The sequence below is a fragment of the Nerophis ophidion genome, linkage group LG01 (assembly GCF_033978795.1).
Source record: "Nerophis ophidion isolate RoL-2023_Sa linkage group LG01, RoL_Noph_v1.0, whole genome shotgun sequence".
NCBI classification, from domain to species: Eukaryota; Metazoa; Chordata; class Actinopteri; order Syngnathiformes; family Syngnathidae; genus Nerophis; species Nerophis ophidion.
Window position 1 is genome coordinate 511,485 of NC_084611.1, and position 24,612 is coordinate 536,096.

Genomic DNA, 24,612 nt, shown 5'->3' on the forward strand with positions numbered 1-24,612 from the left:
GTATTTGATGTATGTGATGATGTATGTGATGTATGTGATGTATGTGATGATGTATGTGATGTATGTGATGTATGTGATATATGTGATGTATTTGATGTATGTGATGTATGTGATGATGTATGTGATGTGTGTGAGGATGTATGTGATGATGTATGTGATGTATGTGATGATGTATTTGATGTATGTGATGATGTATGTGATGTATGTGATGTATGTGATATATGTGATGTATGTGATGTATGTGATGATGTATGTGATGTGTGTGAGGATGTATGTGATGATGTATGGGATGTATGTGATGATGTATTTGATGTATGTGATGATGTATGTGATATATGTGATGTATGTAATGTATGTGATGTATGTGATGATGTATGTGATGTATGTGATGTATGTGATGTATGTGATATATGTGATGTATTTGATGTATGTGATGTATGTGATGATGTATGTGATGTGTGTGAGGATGTATGTGATGATGTATTTGATGTATGTGATGATGTATGTGATATATGTGATGTATGTGATATATGTGATGTATGTGATGATGTATGTGATGTGTGTGAGGATGTATGTGATGATGTATGTGATGATGTATTTGATGTATGTGATGATGTATGTGATGTATGTGATGATGTATGTGATATATGTGATGTATGTGATATATGTGATGTATGTGATGTATGTGATGATGTATGTGATGTGTGTGAGGATGTATGTGATGATGTATGTGATGTATGTGATGATGTATTTGATGTATGTGATGATGTATGTGATGTATGTGATGATGTATGTGATATATGTGATGTATGTGATGTATGTGATATATGTGATGTATGTGATGATGTATGTGATGTATGTGAGGATGTATGTGATGATGTATTTGATGTATGTGATGATGTATGTGATGTATGTGATGATGTATGTGATGATGTATTTGATGTATGTGATGATGTATGTGATGATGTATGTGATGTATGTGATGATTTATGTGATGTGTGTGAGGATGTATGTGATGATGTGATGATGTATTTGATGTATGTGATGATGTATGTGATGTATGTGATGATGTATGTGATGTATGTGATGATGTATTTGATGTATGTGATGATGTATGTGATGTATGTGATGATGTATGTGATGATGTATGTGATGTGTGTGATGATGTATGTGATGATGTATGTGATGATGTATTTGATGTATGTGATGATGTATGTGATGTATGTGATGATGTATGTGATGTGTGTGATGATGTATGTGATGATGTATTTGATGTATGTGATGATGTATGTGATGATGTATGTGATGTATGTGATTATGTATGTGATGTATGTGATGATGTATTTGATGTATGTGATGATGTATGTGATGATGTATGTGATGTGTGTGATGATGTATGTGATGATGTATTTGATGTATGTGATGATGTATGTGATGTATGTGATGATGTATTTGATGTATGTGATGATGTATGTGATGTATGTGATGATGAATGTGATGTATGTGATGATGTATGTGATGTATGTGATTATGTATGTGATGTGTGTGATGATGTATGTGATGATGTATGTGATGATGTATGTGATGAATGTGATGATGTATGGGATTTATGTATGTGATGTATGTGATGATGTATGTGATAATGTATGCGATGATGTATGTGATGTGATGATGTATGTGATGATGTATGTGATATGTACGTGATGATGTATGTGATGTAATGATGTGATGTATGTTATGATGTATGTGATGATGTATTTGATGTATGTGATGATGTATGTGATGTATGTGATGATGTATGTGATGATGTATGTGATGATGTATGTGATGTGTGTGATGATGTATGTGATGATGTATGTGATGATGTATGTGATGTGTGTGATGATGTATGTGATGTATGTGATGATGTATGTGATGTGTGTGATGATGTATGTGATGTATGTGATGATGTATGTGATGATGTATGTGATGTGTGTGATGATGTATGTGATGTATGTGATGATGTATGTGATGTGTGTGATGATGTATGTGATGATGTATGTGATGTGTGTGATGATGTATGTGATGTATGTGATGATGTATGTGATGATGTATGTGATGTGTGTGATGATGTATGTGATGATGTATGTGATGATGTATGTGATTATGTATGTGATGTATGTGATGATGTATGTGATGATGTATGTGATTATGTATGTGATGATGTATGTGATGTGTGTGATGATGTATGTGATGATGTATGTGATGATGTATGTGATGATGTATTTGATGTATGTGATGATGTATGTGATGTATGTGATGATGTATGTGATGTATGTGATGGTGTATGTGATGATGTATGTGATGATGTATGTGATGTATGTGATGTATGTGATGTATGTGATGATGTATGTGATGATGTATGTGATGATGTATGTGATGGTGTATGTGATGATGTATGTGATGTATGTGATGATGTATGTGATGTATGTGATGATGTATGTGATGTATGTGATGGTGTATGTGATGATGTATGTGATGATGTATGTGATGTATGTGATGATGTATGTGATGTGTGTGATGTATGTGATGATGTATGTGATGTATGTGATGAAGTATGTGATGATGTATGTTATGATGTGATGTATGTGATGATGTATGTGATGCATGTGATGTATCTGATGATGTATGTGATGTGTGTGATGATGTATGTGATGATGTATGTGATGTATGTGATGATGTATGTGATGTATGTGATGATGTATGTAGTGTGTGTGGTGATGTATGTGATGTATGTGATGTATGGTGATGTATGTGATGATGTATGTGATGATGTATGCAATGTATGTGATGATGTATGTGATGATGTATGCAATGTATGTGATGATGTATGTGATGTATGTGATGATGTATGTGATGTATGTGATGATGTATGTGATGATGTATGTGATGATGTGTGTGATGTATGTGATGATGTATGTGATGATGTATGTGATGACATCACCACAACCATAGGGGGCGCAACACAAGCCTGTGTGATTTCTGTAAAGAGAAGAACATTTTAATGTGTCTTTATTTACTACACATTTATTTAACATTATTTGTCTTTAATGACGACACATTTTTCAAACATTATGTTTGTCTTTATTGAGGAGGCAGAAAATGAAATGTGTTCTCTACAAAGTCAAATGTGGCATGAAATGTAGAAGAGAGTCATCTTCAAACTAAAGACCACAAAGGTGATGTGATGTACATGAAGAGTGAGCAGGACTATCAGAAGAATGATGTACATGAAGAGTGAGCAGGACTATCAGAAGAATGATGTACATGAAGAATGAGCAGGACTATCACAAGAATGATGTACATGAAGAGTGAGCTGGACTATCACAAGAATGATGTACATGAAGAGTGAGCTGGACTATCACAAGAATGATGTCAATCAATCAATGTTTATTTACATAGCCCCAAATCACAAATATCTCAAAGGACTGCACAAATCATTACGACTACAACATCCTCGGAAGAACCCACAAAAGGGCAAGGAAAACTCACACCCAGTGGGCAGGGAGAATTCACATCCAGTGGGACGCCAGTGACAATGCTGACTATGAGAAACCTTGGAGAGGACCTCAGATGTGGGCAACCCCCCCTCTCTAGGGGACCGAAAGCAATGGATGTGGAGCGGGTCTAACATGATACTGTGAAAGTTCAATCCATAGTGGCTCCAACACAGCCGCGAGAGTTCAGTTCAAAGCGGATCCAAGACAGCAGCGAGAGTCCCGTCCACAGGAAACCATCTCAAGCGGATCAGCAGCGTAGAGATGTCCCCAACCGATACAGGAGAGCGGTCCATCCTGGGTCCCGACGAGCGGTCCATCCTGGGTCTCGACTCTGGACAGCCAGTACTTCATCCATGGTCATCGGACCGGACCCCCTCCACAAGGGAGGGGGGGACATAGGAGAAAGAAAAGAAGCGGCAGATCAACTGGTCTAAAAAGGAGGTCTATTTAAAGGCTAGAGTATACAGATGAGTTTTAAGGTGAGACTTAAATGTACATGAAGAGTGAGCAGGACTATCACAAGAATGATGTACATGAAGAGTGAGCTGGACTATCAGAAGAATGAAGAAGACTGGACTAATAAGCAGAAGCCAGAAGAAATAGTACAAGGTTGTGTCCTGACACACCTGCTCATTGTTCATGTGACTATTCAAGTCTCAGACCGGGGTCTGTCCCACCTGTCCTGGGTCTTTGCAGCTCACAGGGTCAAAAAGGCTTCAGTGATGTACACTAACACACTTCAGTGATGTACACTAACACACTTCAGTGATGTACACTAACACACTTCAGTGATGTACACTAACACACTTCAGTGATGTACACTAACACACTTCAGTGATGTACACTAACACACTTCAGTGATGTACAATAACACACTTCAGTGATGTACACTAACACACTTCAGTGATGTACAATAACACACTTCAGTGATGTACACTAACACACTTCAGTGATGTACACTAACACACTTCAGTGATGTACACTAACACACTTCAGTGATGTACACTAACACACTTCAGTGATGTACACTAACACACTTCAGTGATGTACAGTAACACACTTCAGTGATGTTCACTAACACACTTCAGTGATGTACACTAACACACTTCAGTGATGTACACTAACACACTTCAGTGATGTACACTAACACACTTCAGTGATGTACAGTAACACACTTCAGTGATGTACACTAACACACTTCAGTGATGTACACTAACACACTTCAGTGATGTACACTAACACACTTCAGTGATGTACAGTAACACACTTCAGTGATGTACACTAACACACTTCAGTGATGTACACTAACACACTTCAGTGATGTACACTAACACACTTCAGTGATGTACACTAACACACTTCAGTGATGTACAGTAACACACTTCAGTGATGTACACTAACACACTTCAGTGATGTACACTAACACACTTCAGTGATGTACACTAACACACTTCAGTGATGTACAATAACACACTTCAGTGATGTACACTAACACACTTCAGTGATGTACACTAACACACTTCAGTGATGTACACTAACACACTTCAGTGATGTACAGTAACACACTTCAGTGATGCACACTAACACACTTCAGTGATGTACACTAACACACTTCAGTGATGTACAATAACACACTTCAGTGATGTACACTAACACACTTCAGTGATGTACACTAACACACTTCAGTGATGTACACTAACACACTTAAGTGATGTACAGTAACACACTTCAGTGATGTACACTAACACACTTCAGTGATGTACAGTAACACACTTCAGTGATGTACACTAACACACTTCAGTGATGTACACTAACACACTTCAGTGATGTACACTAACACACTTCAGTGATGTACACTAACACACTTCAGTGATGTACAATAACACACTTCAGTGATGTACACTAACACACTTCAGTGATGTACAGTAACACACTTCAGTGATGTACACTAACACACTTCAGTGATGTACAGTAACACACTTCAGTGATGTACACTAACACACTTCAGTGATGTACAGTAACACACTTCAGTGATGTACACTAACACACTTCAGTGATGTACAGTAACACACTTCAGTGATGTACACTAACACACTTCAGTGATGTACAGTAACACACTTCAGTGATGTACACTAACACACTTCAGTGATGTACACTAACACACTTCCTTTCAGACAAATATATTCAAGGCTGCTTTGCAACATTTACTACACAAAAGTAATATACAGTGATGAGGAATGTCACATTGGGGGTTTCTAACAAAGTGACCACACCCCTTACACACACACACACACACACACACACACACACAAAAGCAGTGAAGTAGTCAGGTTGTGTAAAAGGTAAATAAAAAGAGAACACAACAAATCCTTTTCAACTTATATTCAACTAAATAGACTTCAAAGACCAGATATTTCATCTTCACACTGAAAAACGTTGTTATTTTTTGCAAATATTAGCTCATTTAGAATTGGAGCACTGCAACATGATTAAAAAAAGCTGGCACAAGTGTCAAAAAAGACCGAGCAAGTTGAGGAATGCTCATCAAACACTTATTTGGAACATCCCACAGGTGTGCAGGCTAATTGGGAACAGGTGGGTGCCATGATTGGCTATAAAAACAGCTTCCATGAAATGCTAAGTAAATCTGTGATGGTATGGGGGGTGTATTAGTGCCCAAGGCATGGGTAACTTACACAGTGGTGAACATGCCCTTTCCCAACTACTTTGTCACGTGTTGCTAGCATCAAATTCTAAAGTTAATGATTATTTGACACATAAAAAAAGTGTTTATGTGTTTGAACATGAAATATGTTGTCTTTGTAGCATATTCAACTGAATATGGCTTGAAAAGGATTTGCAAATCATTGTATTCTGTTTATATTTACATCTAACACCATTTCCCAACTCATATGGAAACGGGGTTTGTAATAGATGTGTAAAATACATGTTTGAGCAGATATAGATGATCTACATCTACTATATGGTGTGTAAAAAACATGTTTGAGCAGATATAGATCATCTACATCTACTATATGGTGTGTAAAGTACATGTACAGCAGATATAGATCATCTACATCTACTATATGGTGTGTAAAGTACATGTACAGCAGATATAGATCATCTACATCTACTATATGGTGTGTAAAGTACATGTACAGCAGATATAGATCATCTACATCTACTATATGGTGTGTAAAGTACATGTACAGCAGATATAGATCATCTACATCTACTATATGGTGTGTAAAGTACATGTACAGCAGATATAGATCATCTACATCTACTATATGGTGTGTAAAGTACATGTACAGCAGATATAGATCATCTACATCTACTATATGGTGTGTAAAGTACATGTACAGCAGATATAGATGATCTACATCTACTATATGGTGTGTAAAGTACATGTACAGCCGATATAGATCATCTACATCTACTATATGGTGTGTAAAGTACATGTACAGCAGATATAGATCATCTACATCTACTATATGGTGTGTAAAGTACATGTACAGCAGATATAGATGATCTACATCTACTATATGGTGTGTAAAATACATGTTTGAGCAGATATAGATGATCTACATCTACTATATGGTGTGTAAAGTACATGTTTGAGCAGATATAGATCATCTACATCTACTATATGGTGTGTAAAGTACATGTACAGCAGATATATATCATCTACATCTACTATATGGCGTGTAAAGTACATGTACAGCAGATATAGATCATCTACATCTACTATATGGTGTGTAAAAAACATGTTTGAGCAGATATAGATCATCTACATCTACTATATGGTGTGTAAAGTACATGTACAGCAGATATAGATCATCTACATCAACCATATGGTGTGTAAAGTACATGTACAGCAGATATAGATCATCTGCATCTACTATATGGTGTGTAAAGTACATGTTTGAGCAGATATAGATCATCTACATCTACTATATGGTGTGTAAAGTACATGTACAGCAGATATAGATCATCTACATCTACTATATGGTGTGTAAAGTACATGTACAGCAGATATAGATGATCTACATCTACTGTATGGTGTGTAAAGTACTTGGTGACTTGAGTGAAATGGAAAGTAGTTGAGACTTGTAGCATGTACCTAATGAAGAGGCCATAAGAGGGTTGTGCTGGTACATCATCCACCAGTGTGTGTGTGTGTGTGTGTGTGTGTGTGTGCGTGTGTGTGTGTGTGTGTGTGTGTGTCCACCAGTTCATTCAATAAATTAGAATCATTGCCATCATTAAAAGGTGTTTGTACAGTAATAAATAGCTTCAGTTACACTTTGGGAAGACAAGGAAAAGGATGAAGAGTTAAAATATTGCCAAAGGTTCGCGTGTCTTCATCGTCATTCCACCGCTAGGAGGTCAGTAAGACGTGCTTCATCCTCACACACACACACACACACACACACACACGACACACACACACTGGGTGACCTGAGCCAGCGCCTCCTGGCCTTGCAAGAACATCAATTGACCTTCTTGTCGCCCTCCACAGAGCCGTTGGCCATGCAGTGGCAGTGCCCGTTGGCGGCATTGCCCTCCGGCCTGCAGAGTCGCTGGGCCTGGGCCTGGCCCCGCCCTCCCCACGTTGCCCGCAGTAACGGCCCCAAACGCCTCAAGGTGAAGTTGGCGAAGGCCAAGGCGGCCCCCACCACCAGGATGACGTCCAGCAGGAAGTACTGGTAGAGGGAGATGTCGTAGACGGCGGCGCGCAGGTGTTGGGTGCCGTTGTGGCGCAGGATGTAGTTGATCCAGTAGACCACTCTGGACACGGGGGGGTCCGGCTGGTCCTTGTGGATGTTGGACAGAACTGCAGCTTGTTGGCGGTACCTGCAGGGGCCACACGTGTTACACAGTTGTCAAGGAGGCCCCGCATTGTCCTTTGCAGGAGAAGAGCAATAACATACATCAGTAAACATCTGGACAAGTTACTTAAAGAGGAATAACATACGTCAGTAAACATCTGGACAAGTTACTTAAAGAGCAATAACATACGTCAGTAAACATCTGGCTACAAGTTACTTAAAGAGGAATAACATACGTCAGTAAACATCTGGACAAGTTACTTAAAGAGGAATAACATACGTCAGTAAACATCTGGACAAGTTACTTAAAGAGCAATAACATACGTCAGTAAACATCTGGCTACAAGTTACTTAAAGAGGAATAACATACGTCAGTAAACATCTGGACAAGTTACTTAAAGAGGAATAACATACGTCAGTAAACATCTGGACAAGTTACTTAAAGAGGAATAACATACGTCAGTAAACATCTGGACAAGTTACTTAAAGAGGAATAACATACGTCAGTAAACATCTGGACAAGTTACTTAAAGAGGAATAACATACGTCAGTAAACATCTGGCTACAAGTTACTTAAAGAGGAATAACATACATCAGTAAACATCTGGACAAGTTACTTAAAGAGGAATAACATACACCAGTAAACATCTGGACAAGTTACTTAAAGAGGAATAACATACGTCAGTAAACATCTGGACAAGTTACTTAAAGAGGAATAACATACGTCAGTAAACATCTGGACAAGTTACTTAAAGAGGAATAACATACGTCAGTAAACATCTGGACAAGTTACTTAAAGAGGAATAACATACGTCAGTAAACATCTGGCTACAAGTTACTTAAAGAGGAATAACATACATCAGTAAACATCTGGACAAGTTACTTAAAGAGGATTAACATACATCAGTAAACATCTGGACAAGTTACTTAAAGAGGAATAACATACGTCAGTAAACATCTGGACAAGTTACTTAAAGAGGAATAACATACGTCAGTAAACATCTGGACAAGTTACTTAAAGAGGAATAACATACGTCAGTAAACATCTGGACAAGTTACTTAAAGAGCAATAACATACGTCAGTAAACATCTGGCTACAAGTTACTTAAAGAGGAATAACATACATCAGTAAACATCTGGACAAGTTACTTAAAGAGGATTAACATACATCAGTAAACATCTGGACAAGTTACTTACAGAGGAATAACATACGTCAGTAAACATCTGGACAAGTTACTTCAAGAGGAATAACATACATCAGTAAACATCTGGACAAGTTACTTAAAGAGGAATAACATACATCAGTAAACATTTGGACAAGTTACTTAAAGAGGAATAACACATCAGTAAACATCTGGACAAGTTACTTCAAGAGGAATAACATACATCAGTAAACATCTGGACAAGTTACTTAAAGAGGAATAACATATGTCAGTAAACATCTGGACAAGTTACTTAAAGAGGAATACGTCAGTAAACATCTGGACAAGTTACTTAAAGAGGAATAACATACGTCAGTAAACATCTGGCTACAAGTTACTTAAAGAGGAATAACATATGTCAGTAAACATCTGGACAAGTTACTTAAAGAGGAATAACATACGTCAGTAAACATCTGGCTACAAGTTACTTAAAGAGGAATAACATACGTCAGTAAACATCTTGACAAGTTACTTAAAGAGGAATAACATACGTCAGTAAACATCTGGCTACAAGTTACTTAAAGAGGAATAACATATGTCAGTAAACATCTGGACAAGTTACTTAAAGAGGAATAACATACGTCAGTAAACATCTGGCTACAAGTTACTTAAAGAGGAATAACATACGTCAGTAAACATCTGGACAAGTTACTTAAAGAGGAATAACATACGTCAGTAAACATCTGGACAAGTTACTTAAAGAGGAATAACATACGTCAGTAAACATCTGGACAAGTTACTTAAAGAGGAATAACATACGTCAGTAAACATCTGGCTACAAGTTACTTAAAGAGGAATAACATACGTCAGTAAACATCTGGACAAGTTACTTAAAGAGCAATAACATACATCAGTAAACATCTGGACAACTTACTTAAAGAGGAATAACATACGTCAGTAAACATCTGGACAAGTTACTTCAAGAGGAATAACATACGTCAGTGAACATCTGGACAAGTTACTTCAAGAGGAATAACATACGTCAGTGAACATCTGGACAAGTTACTTCAAGAGGAATAACATACGTCAGTAAACATCTGGACAAGTTACTTCAAGAGGAATAACATACGTCAGTGAACATCTGGACAAGTTACTTCAAGAGGAATAACATACATCAGTAAACATCTGGACAAGTTACTTAAAGAGGAATAACATACGTCAGTAAACATTTGGACAAGTTACTTAAAGAGGAATAACATACGTCAGTAAACATCTGGACAAGTTACTTCAAGAGGAATAACATACGTCAGTAAACATCTGGACAAGTTACTTCAAGAGGAATAACATACGTCAGTAAACATCTGGACAAGTTACTTCAAGAGGAATAACATACGTCAGTAAACATCTGGACAAGTTACTTCAAGAGGAATAACATACGTCAGTAAACATCTGGCTACAAGTTACTTAAAGAGGAATAACATACGTCAGTAAACATCTGGACAAGTTACTTAAAGAGCAATAACATACGTCAGTAAACATCTGGACAAGTTACTTAAAGAGCAATAACATACGTCAGTAAACATCTGGACAAGTTACTTAAAGAGGAATAACATACGTCAGTAAACATCTGGACAAGTTACTTAAAGAGCAATAACATACGTCAGTAAACATCTGGACAAGTTACTTCAAGAGGAATAACATACGTCAGTAAACATCTGGACAAGTTACTTCAAGAGGAATAACATACGTCAGTAAACATCTGGACAAGTTACTTCAAGAGGAATAACATACGTCAGTAAACATCTGGACAAGTTACTTAAAGAGGAATAACATACGTCAGTAAACATCTGGCTACAAGTTACTTAAAGAGGAATAACATACGTCAGTAAACATCTGGACAAGTTACTTAAAGAGCAATAACATACGTCAGTAAACATCTGGACAAGTTACTTCAAGAGGAATAACATACGTCAGTAAACATCTGGACAAGTTACTTAAAGAGGAATAACATACGTCAGTAAACATATGGACAAGTTACTTAAAGAGGAATAACATACGTCAGTAAACATCTGGCTACAAGTTACTTAAAGAGGAATAACATATGTCAGTAAACATCTGGACAAGTTACTTAAAGAGGAATAACATACGTCAGTAAACATCTGGCTACAAGTTACTTAAAGAGGAATAACATACGTCAGTAAACATCTTGACAAGTTACTTAAAGAGGAATAACATACGTCAGTAAACATCTGGCTACAAGTTACTTAAAGAGGAATAACATATGTCAGTAAACATCTGGACAAGTTACTTAAAGAGGAATAACATACGTCAGTAAACATCTGGCTACAAGTTACTTAAAGAGGAATAACATACGTCAGTAAACATCTGGACAAGTTACTTAAAGAGGAATAACATACGTCAGTAAACATCTGGACAAGTTACTTAAAGAGGAATAACATACGTCAGTAAACATCTGGACAAGTTACTTAAAGAGGAATAACATACGTCAGTAAACATCTGGCTACAAGTTACTTAAAGAGGAATAACATACGTCAGTAAACATCTGGACAAGTTACTTAAAGAGCAATAACATACATCAGTAAACATCTGGACAACTTACTTAAAGAGGAATAACATACGTCAGTAAACATCTGGACAAGTTACTTCAAGAGGAATAACATACGTCAGTGAACATCTGGACAAGTTACTTCAAGAGGAATAACATACGTCAGTAAACATCTGGACAAGTTACTTAAAGAGGAATAACATACGTCAGTAAACATTTGGACAAGTTACTTAAAGAGGAATAACATACGTCAGTAAACATCTGGACAAGTTACTTCAAGAGGAATAACATACGTCAGTAAACATCTGGACAAGTTACTTCAAGAGGAATAACATACGTCAGTAAACATCTGGACAAGTTACTTCAAGAGGAATAACATACGTCAGTAAACATCTGGACAAGTTACTTCAAGAGGAATAACATACGTCAGTAAACATCTGGCTACAAGTTACTTAAAGAGGAATAACATACGTCAGTAAACATCTGGACAAGTTACTTAAAGAGCAATAACATACGTCAGTAAACATCTGGACAAGTTACTTAAAGAGCAATAACATACGTCAGTAAACATCTGGACAAGTTACTTAAAGAGGAATAACATACGTCAGTAAACATCTGGACAAGTTACTTAAAGAGCAATAACATACGTCAGTAAACATCTGGACAAGTTACTTCAAGAGGAATAACATACGTCAGTAAACATCTGGACAAGTTACTTCAAGAGGAATAACATACGTCAGTAAACATCTGGACAAGTTACTTCAAGAGGAATAACATACGTCAGTAAACATCTGGACAAGTTACTTAAAGAGGAATAACATACGTCAGTAAACATCTGGCTACAAGTTACTTAAAGAGGAATAACATACGTCAGTAAACATCTGGACAAGTTACTTAAAGAGCAATAACATACGTCAGTAAACATCTGGACAAGTTACTTCAAGAGGAATAACATACGTCAGTAAACATCTGGACAAGTTACTTAAAGAGGAATAACATACGTCAGTAAACATCTGGACAAGTTACTTAAAAAGGAATAACATACATCAGTAAACATCTGGACAAGTTACTTAAAGAGGAATAACATACATCAGTAAACATCTGGACAAGTTACTTAAAGAGGAATAACATACGTCAGTAAACATCTGGACAAGTTACTTAAAGAGGAATAACATACGTCAGTAAACATCTGGACAAGTTACTTAAAGAGGAATAACATACGTCAGTAAACATCTGGACAAGTTACTTAAAGAGGAATAACATACGTCAGTAAACATCTGGACAAGTTACTTAAAGAGGAATAACATACGTCAGTAAACATCTGGACAAGTTACTTAAAGAGGAATAACATACATCAGTAAACATCTGGACAAGTTACTTAAAGAGGAATAACATACATCAGTAAACATCTGGACAAGTTACTTCAAGAGGAATAACATACATCAGTAAACATTTGGACAAGTTACTTCAAGAGGAATAACATACGTCAGTAAACATCTGGACAAGTTACTTCAAGAGGAATAACATACGTCAGTAAACATCTGGACAAGTTACTTCAAGAGGAATAACATACGTCAGTAAACATCTGGACAAGTTACTTAAAGAGGAATAACATACGTCAGTAAACATCTGGACAAGTTACTTAAAGAGGAATAACATACGTCAGTAAACATCTGGACAAGTTACTTAAAGAGGAATAACATACGTCAGTAAACATCTGGACAAGTTACTTAAAGAGGAATAACATACGTCAGTAAACATCTGGACAAGTTACTTAAAGAGGAATGACATACGTCAGTAAACATCTGGACAAGTTACTTAAAGAGGAATGACATACGTCAGTAAACATCTGGACAAGTTACTTAAAGAGGAATAACATACATCAGTAAACATCTGGACAAGTTACTTAAAGAGGAATAACATACATCAGTAAACATCTGGACAAGTTACTTAAAGAGGAATAACATACATCAGTAAACATCTGGACAAGTTACTTAAAGAGGAATAACATACGTCAGTAAACATCTGGACAAGTTACTTCAAGAGGAATAACATACATCAGTAAACATTTGGACAAGTTACTTCAAGAGGAATAACATACGTCAGTAAACATCTGGACAAGTTACTTCAAGAGGAATAACATACGTCAGTAAACATCTGGACAAGTTACTTAAAGAGGAATAACATACGTCAGTAAGCATCTGGACAAGTTACTTAAAGAGGAATAACATACGTCAGTAAACATCTGGACAAGTTACTTAAAGAGGAATAACATACGTCAGTAAACATCTGGACAAGTTACTTAAAGAGGAATAACATACGTCAGTAAACATCTGGACAAGTTACTTCAAGAGGAATAACATACGTCAGTAAACATCTGGACAAGTTACTTAAAGAGGAATAACATACGTCAGTAAACATCTGGACAAGTTACTTCAAGAGGAATAACATACGTCAGTAAACATCTGGCTACAAGAGTCTACCAGGAGTGTCCACATTTGCATTTGTAAATATTTAAAATATTAGGGGCGGCGTGGCGCAGTGGTAGAGTGGTCGTGCGCAACCCGAGGGTCCCTGGTTCAATCCCCACCTAGTACCAACCTCGTCACGTCCGTTGTGTCCTGAGCAAGACACTTCACCCTTGCATGGCAGCTCCCTCCATCAGTGTGTGAATGTGGAAGTAGTGTCAAAGTACTTTGAGTACCTTGAAGGTAGAACAGTGCTGTACTAGTACAACCCATTTATTTATTTATCATTTAAATCTCCTGAGACTAAATTTTATGGATTCTCTGTAGATTCCGGACTATTAGCCGCTTCCCTTCTCCTACGCTTCGCCCCCTGCGGCTTAGAAAAGGGTGCTGCTGCTTGACGGAGATACATCTGGGCTGACGGCCATGATGTAAATATTTCAAACAAGATACGAGCCGAGAGACTGAAAAGGTGTGTTATCGTTTGTGCTACGGCGCCATCTTTTGGACAAGTGCTCTTCTGTTTAGAACTTTGAAGTCTGTCCGCTAAGTCGCGTCTGGCGTTTTTACAACTTTGGTTTTACAAGGAAACTAGAACAAGTCCACATGTGTTTCCATGCATTAGTGTTGTAATGTCATAAAGTTAGCAGGAGCTGACATGCTAACACGGGTCTGTGTTACTTTTATTAACTTACAATTACATTATTTTCATGGTAAACTACCGACCGGTGTCTCACCTTCCCTTTATTTCAAAAATCCTCGAAAAAATTGTTGCGGAGCAGTTAAATGAACACTTAGCGTCTAACAATCTATGTGAACCCTTTCAATCCGGTTTCAGGGCAAATCACTCGACGGAGACAGCCCTCGCAAAAATGACTAATGATCTATTGCTAACGATGGATTCTGATGCGTCATCTATGTTGCTGCTCCTCGATCTTAGCGCTGCTTTCGATACCGTCGATCATAATATTTTATTAGAACGTATCAAAACACGAATTGGTATGTCAGACTTAGCCCTGTCTTGGTTTAACTCTTATCTTACTGATAGGATGCAGTGTGTCTCCCATAACAATGTGACCTCGGACTACGTTAAGGTAACGTGTGGAGTTCCCCAGGGTTCTGTCCTTGGCCCTGCACTCTTCAGCATCTACATGCTGCCGCTAGGTGACATCATACGCAAATACAGTGTTAGCTTTCACTGTTATGCTGATGACACCCAACTCTACATGCCCCTAAAGCTGACCAACACGCCGGATTGTAGTCAGCTGGAGGCGTGTCTTAATGAAATTAAACAATGGATGTCCGCTAACTTTTTGCAACTCAACGCCAAAAAAACGGAAATGCTGATTATCGGTCCTGCTAGACACCGAACTCTATTTAATAATACAACTCTAACATTTGACAACCAAACAATTAAACAAGGCGACACGGTAAAGAATCTGGGTATTATTTTCGACCCAACTCTCTCCTTTGAGGCACACATTAAAAGCGTTACTAAAACGGCCTTCTTTCATCTCCGTAATATCGCTAAAATTCGCTCCATTCTGTCCACTAAAGACGCTGAGATCATTATCCATGCGTTTGTTACGTCTCGCCTCGACTACTGTAACGTATTATTTTCGGGTCTCCCCATGTCTAGCATTAAAAGATTACAGTTGGTACAAAATGCGGCTGCTAGACTTTTGACAAGAACAAGAAAGTTTGATCACATTACGCCTGTACTGGCTCACCTGCACTGGCTTCCTGTGCACTTAAGATGTGACTTTAAGGTTTTACTACTTACGTATAAAATACTACACGGTCTAGCTCCATCTTATCTTGCCGATTGTATTGTACCATATGTCCCGGCAAGAAATCTGCGTTCAAAGGACTCCGGCTTGTTAGTGATTCCCAAAGCCCAAAAAAAGTCTGCGGGCTATAGAGCATTTTCCGTTCGGGCTCGACATCCATTGCTTTCCTCCTCTCTAAGGTTCTCATAATCATTATTGTCACCGACGTCCCACTGGGTGTGAGTTTTCCTTGCCCTTATGTGGGCCTACCGAGGATGTCGTGGTGGTTTGTGCAGCCCTTTGAGACACTAGTGATTTAGGGCTATATAAGTAAACATTGATTGATTGATTGATTGATTATTTTTGGTCATTTTTCAGTTTGACAAATTCCTGAGTAAATTGACTGGAAGATCAGCGGGGAGTTATTGAGTTTGTGGAGTTTCAGTCCCTGCTCTAATCTCTGGTCTCAAAGCACAATATTGAGAGTTGACTTGTGAGAAGTCCTGTTCATCACTGACAGGAAGTGAGTGTCAAGTCACTCAATCACTGAGAACTTGGAACAGGTTTGGTGAGGACTACTTGAGTCTTTTGTTTATAAAGAAACTTAAGCGCCAATTAAAATGAGTCAGAGTTCAAACACAGCATGTCCTTGACTTCAAACACAAGGACAGAGAAATGCAGATTATATTGCATCAGATTATTGGAATTTGCATTAATCAGTATCACTCACAGGGGAATAGTCGCTTGCATACTTCAAAAACTGAATAAGAGACCCCGATGTGTGCAAGTTTTGTTGTCCGCATGTCATCCAGGAAAGTTTTTAAAGGTTGAACTTGAAGACAATGTTGTAATCCTCTACTCTGTGACCGTGTCTCATTTAATAACAGATGTTTTATCATAATTATTACATTTTCATGAGATGATTTTCTAATATAAGTGATTTATTTAAGCATTTAAGTCTCATCTTAAAACTCATTTGTATACTCTAGCCTTTAAATAGACCTCCTTTTTAGACCAGTTGATCTGCCGCTTCTTTTCTTTCTCCTATGTCCCCCCCTCCCTTGTGGAGGGGGTCCGGTCCGATGACCATGGATGAAGTACTGACTGTCCAGAGTCGAGACCCAGGATGGACCGCTCGCCTGTATCGGTTGGGGACATCTCTACGCTGCTGATCCGCTTCAGATGGTTTCCTGTGGACGGGACTCTCGCTGCTGTCTTGGAGCCACTATGGATTGAACTTTCACAGTATCATGTTGGACCCGCTCGACATCCATTGCTTTCGGTCCCCTAGAGGGGGGGGGGTTGCCCACATCTGAGGTCCTCTCCAAGGTTTCTCATAGTCAGCATTGTCGCTGGCGTCCCACTGGATGTGAATTCTCCCTGCCCACTGGGTGTGAGTTTTCCTTGCCCTTTTGTGGGTTCTTCCGAGGATGTTGTAGTCGTAATGATTTTTGCAGTCCTTTGAGACATTTGTGATTTGGGGCTATATAAATAAACATTGATTGATTGATTGATTGATTTGGCCCGCTTGCAATGAAAGTAACAAAAATGGTGTTTTACGTGAGCTATGTACTAGAATTGTTTGTCGAGGTGGGGTTAATACTTTGGAAATAGTGTGTACCCCTTTCAGAAATTACATTTACCGTATTTCCTTGAATTGCCGCCGGGGCGATAATTAATTTAAAACATCTTCTCACTCCGGCACTTACCAAAGGCATGCGGTAAATTTAGGCCTGCGCTTATAAATTTGAGTGTGATGTAAGGATACCATCAAGAAAAGCCCATTTAATAAAAAAAAGGTTATTATGGTCTTACCTTTACTTATAAATGAAGTCCATGTGCAGCTCCTTCTGATCAAAAGCATCGATAACTTGTTTATAGAAGTCTTCCTTATCTTTCTTCAGTTTTAAAAGTCTCTCTGTCTCCATGGAGATCTTCCTTTATTACCTCCTGCTTCCATTGAAAGTCCAGTTTAGAAAACTGTTTTATTTTAGATATGTAATCCTCCATGTTAAAAGTGCAAGCGAGAGGAAAAACTAAACGATCGCTGCTTGTTGTCACTTCTTCTGCAGCCGAGTAGTCGCAAGAAGGATCACTAGCGCCCTCTACCCCCAGGAGGCGGGAGTCATTTAATGACTCATATTTGACACACGCAGCTACGGTATATTAATAAAACATAGCTGCTTACTGTTCTTTTTAGCATATTCAATAGCTTGGACCTTAAATCCTACTGAATAGCTCTTAATCTTCTTCCCTTTATGCGATTTCAAATGATTGAAATCAGCCTCCTCCATTTTGAAAATGATGACAGGTGAAGTGTCACTCGTCACGTGACGAGTTTGACCCGGTGGAAATTCTAGGCATATGCTAATTATTTGGCAAAACGAGTTTGATCCGGCGGAAAACCTGGACATGAGCTAATAAAAATAATATTTTGCGAAAGGAGTTTGACCCGGCAGTAATTCTAGACAGGTGCATACTATATACCCGGCGGCAATTCCAGGAAATACGGTAGTTCCCCTTAAAACCTTTACATGTTGCACAATGAGATGTAAGAAAAAAACATTCATTGAACAAGTTGAATGTTTTATTATAATAATCATTTGTAATGTAAGTGATTTGTCCCACTTTCAATGAAAATAACCTAAGCAAAAATCTTGTTTTGTATATCTGTGTGGGTGTCCGACTTTGGAAAGGGTTGGTACCCCTTTTAAAGATCACATTTAGTTCCCCTTACAGCATTCACATGTTGCACAATGAGATGTAAACATTGTGTCAAAGTTTGTTGGTGACGAACCCCAAGATGCAGAGAAGGCGGCAGGCATTTTGCAGGTAAACATGATTTAATTAAAATACTAGAAAAAGAACAAACAAAAGGGGAATAACAAAAGGCGCGCACGAGGCAGAAAACAAACTTGGCTATGAACAAACAAACTGGAAGCAGGGAACAAAAGACAGTAAGCTACAAACAGCTACCGAATATAGCTTACCGCTACGCTGCAATGACACGACCAGTAGGAACGACAAGTAGAAATGACATTGACACGACACGACAATAATCCAGCACTGACTGGAGGAGAAAACAGGTCTAAATAGGAGTGGGCTGATTGACACCAGGTGTGGCCAGGTGCAAATCAGCCGCAACTGAGGGGACACAGCACTCAGGGAGACAAACAGGAAACTGAACCAAAATAAGAGAGCTGACAGGAACTACAGACAGGAAATACTACACACACACACACACACACACACACAGAGGAATAACTAAAACACAACCAAGCCTGACACATTGAGGATGGGAACAAAAAGAGGAACATTTTCATCAGCACAAAGTGCTGCCATTTTCAAAATCCAGACTACATTTCCTGCAGTTTGGTGCATTTCTACACTACATTTTACCTTTAGATGCATTCTCATCTTCCAACCTCTTTTGTCTGTCTTTTAGACACTTACATGTCACATTTAACCTACCATTGGATTTTTTTGTTTTTTTTAGTGGATCATGAGTGTTAGCGCAGGCTAATGTTGGTAGCATAACTGAGAAAGTTGGTTGTGGCCTGGTTTGGACAACAGAAAATGAGCAGTTTTCTTCAAGATAGAAGATTTTTAGGGACCGAATGTACCTTTGGGACATAGGACCCTGTTGGATTTCTAAGGTTTTATTATTATTCTTTAATACTATTCTGCCGCCTCTTTGAGCTGTCATTTGACCCCCTTATCATGCTTCAAAACTCACCATATTTGACACACACATCAGGACTGGTGAAAATTGCCATCGAATAAAAAAAAAAAAAAAACCCAAAACTCAAAATTGCGCTCTAGCGCCCCCTAGGAAAAAACACAGACAAAAACTGATTGTAACTTCCGTTAGGAATGTCGTAGGTCGGACTTAGACCTACATTTCATACATTGACATCCTTCAGTAAAAATCAACAGGAAGTTGGCTAAAATCCCTTCAAAACAAAAGTTACCTAAAAAAATGTAATTTTTGCCTCTTTGAGCTGTAATTTGACCCCCTTAAAATGCTTCAAAACTCACCAAACTGGACACACACATCAGGACTGGTGAAAATTACAATCTAATGAAAATAAAAAATAAAAATTCAAAATTGCACCTTAGAGCCCTCTAGGAATAAAACACAGACAAAACTGCTCTTGGAAGAAAACACAGACAAAACTGCTTTTAACTTCTGGAAGTAATGTTGGAGAGACATGAAACAAAAACCTCTATGTAGGTCTCACTTAGACCTACATTTCATTCATTGACATCCTTCAGCAAAAATTAACAGGAAGTTGGCAATTACCCCTTCAAAACAAAAGTTTTGTAAAAACCTGTCACCTTTTTTCAAACATTATCTCCTCCGAGCGTGTTTGTTGTCTCGGCTTCAAACTTCCACAAGAGAGAGATTGAACCCTTCTGATTAAAAGTTGACAAAAGAGTTTTTCTAACTGCTTCGGTTTTGATTTTACGAGCCTTCACAGAACTGCTGCGCTGATGCCGTCTCAAGATGGCCGCTTAAAAGCAGGAAGCACCAGCGTGACCACACCATGCAGAGAAGGTAGGTAATGTGCAGGTAAAGATATGTTGACTGGGTGCAAGAAGGAGGCACCAGTTTGACACCAGGATACAGAGAAGGTAGGTAACGGGCAGGTAAAGATATGTTGTCTGGATGATGGCAGGAAGCACCAGCGTGTATGGGTGAAAGAAAAAGAAGCGCCAATGTGACCCCAGGATACAGAGAAGGTAGGTAATGTGCAGGTAAAGATATGTTGACTGGGTGCAAGAAGGAGGCACCAGTTTGACACCAGGATACAGAGAAGGTAGGTAACGGGCAGGTAAAGATATGTTGTCTGGATGATGGCAGGAAGCACCAGCATGTATGGGTGAAAGAAAAAGAAGCGCCAATGTGACCCCAGGATACAGAGAAGGTAGGTAATGTGCAGGTAAAGATATTTTGTCTGGGTGAAGGAAGGAGGCACCAGTTTGACACCAGGATACAGAGAAGGTAGGTAACGGGCAGGTAAAGATATGTTGTCTGTGTGATGGCAGGAAGCACCAGCGTGTATGGGGGACAGAAAAAGAAGCACCAATGTGACCCCAGGATGCGGGGAAGGTAGGTAATGTGCAAGTAAAGATATGTTGACTGGGTGCAAGAAGGAGGCACCAGTTTGACACCAGGATGCGGGGAAGGTAGGTAATGTGCAGGTAAAGATATGTTGTCTGTGTGATGGCAGGAAGCACCAGCGTGTATGGGTGAAAGAAAAAGAAGCACCAATGTGACCCCAGGATGCGGGGAAGGTAGGTAATGTGCAAGTAAAGATATGTTGAATGGAAACACCAGCAAAAGTTGGTCCTGTCCATCGCTGCTTGCAGCTTTTATTACTCATGTTTTTGGTGTTTTGTTGAACAAAGTGGTGGGTGGACTTCCTTGAAGAGCAGTGACAAACAAGAGTTGCATTGCGGCCTCCAGAACAAATAGTTTGTCTTTATTTTGTTTGGGTGTCTAAGATTAGCGGCGTGCGGAGGACAAATACTTGACTTTTCAGTGGGAGTGGAAATCCGATGTTCAAACAAATGTTTGCACTTGCTATCTTTATGGTGTTTTAGTAAGTATTAATCTCATGTAATGAGGTCATAAAACTTGAAAGTGTCATAAAGGTGAGCTACTGCTCAGCACTCATCTCCACTCTAAAGGCAACTTCAGGCAAGGAACGCACACACCACTCTTTTTCTAATTTAGACTTAATACAGAGTAGCCGTTCACCGGCAGGATTATTATGTCTCATAAACTTTATAATCTACTAATTTACAGCCATTTTTCATCAGATTTTTCACCAAGCTGCGATTGTTTGAGGCTTTTATTTTGTCAGCTTGTGATTTGAATATGATTTTCTTGCATCAAGGTTCCAAGGGGCGGCTTAGCTCGGTTGGTAGAGCGGCCGTGCCAGCAACTTGAGGGTTGCAGGTTCGATTCCCGCTTCCGCCATCCTAGTGAAGTGAAGTGAAGTGAATTATATTTATATAGCGCTTTTTCTCTAGTGACTCAAAGCGCTTTACATAGTGAAACCCAATATCTAAGTTACATTCAAACCAGTGTGGGTGGCACTGGGAGCAAGTGGGTAAAGTGTCTTGCCTAAGGACACAACGGCAATGACTAGGATGGCGGAAGCGGGAATCGAACCTGCAACCCTCAAGTTGCTGGCACGGCCGCTCTACCAACCGAGCTATGCCGCCCCTTGGAACCTTGATGCAAGAAAATCATATTCAAATCACAAGCTGACAAAAAAAAAGACTCAAACAATCGCAGCTTGGTGAAAAAGCTGATGAAAAATGGCTGCAAATTAGTAGATTATAAAGTTTATGAGACATAATAATCCTGCCGGTGAACGGCTACTCTGTATTAAGTCTAAATTAGAAAAAGAGTGGTGTGTGCGTTCCTTGTCATTGCCGTTGTGTCCTTGGGCAAGACACTTTACCCACTTGCTCCCAGTGCCGCCCACACTGGTTTGAATGTAACTTAGATATTGGGTTTCACTATGTAAAGCGCTTTGAGTCACTAGAGAAAAAGCGCTATATAAATATAATTCACTTCACTTCACTTCAAGTGTTCTTTGCAACCTTTGCCCCAAAAACAAGACATGGAAGAAAGTATGCTTTCTGCACACACAGGTGTGCATAGTTGGGAAAACAAATATTGAAGTTTCACTGGTTTTATGACCACACATTTGACAAAAGGCACGTGAGGACTCTTTGAGGAAAAAAAGAAGGAAGGCGAGAATAAAAAGAGGAATATTGCCACAAAAACCCCAAAAGAAGATTTAGAAGATCAAGACTAGATTTCCTGCAAGTCGGTGCATTTCTACACTAGATTTTATTTGACATTTATTCTCATCTACCAACCTCTTTTAGTCCCTTACATGTCACATGTAATGTACTACAGAGTTTCAGTAGATCATTTACATTATAATCACTGAAAATGTCAAATTCTATAACATGTATGCAAAGAACTTCAATGCAAAAACATTTCCCATTTAATGATTCTATCCTGTGACCACGCCCCCTCGGGTAATATACTTCCTGTGTTGTGATCGCTGTTTACAATCCGTCACGTCAAAAATATACCTTATCGCTGGCTACTCAGAAATATTCTAGAACAGGAGTGTCCAAACTTTTGACTTGGGGGCCACATTGAGCTACAACATTTTGGTCGAGGGCCGAAAGCTGACTGCTTGTAAAGTAACACACACACACACACACACATATATATATATGTATATATATATATATTAGGGCTGGGCAACGATTAAACATTTTAATCGAAGTTAATCGCACTTTTTCTCCAATTAATCGCGATTAACTGCATTGTATACACAAAGCCCAATAATGAATTCAAAAGTAGTGTGTAGTGCACCTTTATTGGAATATTCCCCCACATGAACAAAAGCGCCAAAACATTTGTTGTGCAAACACAATTTAAATCAGTCCTTGTTAAACAGTAGCAGTTAAATAGCATATTTGATGAAAATCAACTCCAAAAATGTAAATACAAACATTTAAGCTTATTGCCACTGCCAGGGTATTAAAGTTATCCTGTTTGTTATGGAAAATAAATATAATCTACATACAAATCTCTGATCCACAATCATAACATCTGAACAGGCAATTTCTGAGGTAACAGCAGAAACATTTTTTTTTATCAGGGATCTTATGTTTAAAAAACCTATATTATAGGTAGTGGGCTGTTTTAGGGAATTTTGGATCAAATTATCCGTAGTAGCAATATTAATAATGTTGTGTTTATTCTGCGTAGTGCACTTAAAATAATTATGACCATATCTAGGAATTGATATGATGGGAATTTTCCGATTGTTTGCTTGGTGCTTTGATAAACTGAAGGCATCATATACATGGTACTATATTGTGATGTTATGAGCCAGGGAAAAAAAAGAACTACCCTACCCAGCATGCAACAGGAGTGAGGAGCATGCGCGGTAGCCCGGTATAGGTTGTGTCGCCATCTTGTACGCTCTGAAAGTAAACGTTAAGAAGTCAGCCAACACTCCTGGTCTGCATTATTGATAAATAGACAACACATATACTCCGCTGCTTCACAGGCCGCTGGATGTAGCCGGCAAAGTATTCCCATGCTAGCTAGCCGCTCTAGCAAGCACGCCTCATTCGGTCCAAAACGGCCCGATCTATCCACATCCAGAATTGTCTGGCGGTCGTAAGTGATCCCGGAGTGACCACGCTGTAAGCCAGCCATGACATTTGCAGAATTGTCCGGTATTTTTGC

The 24,612-nt window shown here is 38.7% G+C and overlaps 1 protein-coding gene across 1 annotated transcript in view; it reads right to left on the bottom strand.

Annotated features, from left to right (window-relative positions):
* Window positions 1-3,100: 3,100 nt before the first annotated feature.
* The window catches only part of ugt8 (UDP glycosyltransferase 8), a 75,098-nt gene continuing 53,586 nt past the window's right edge, over window positions 3,101-24,612 (bottom strand). The window contains exon 6 of the mRNA XM_061886853.1: window positions 3,101-8,396. Coding sequence (XP_061742837.1) covers window positions 8,033-8,396 — 364 coding nt within the window. The 3' untranslated portion in view covers window positions 3,101-8,032. The remainder of the gene's footprint in view (window positions 8,397-24,612) is intronic.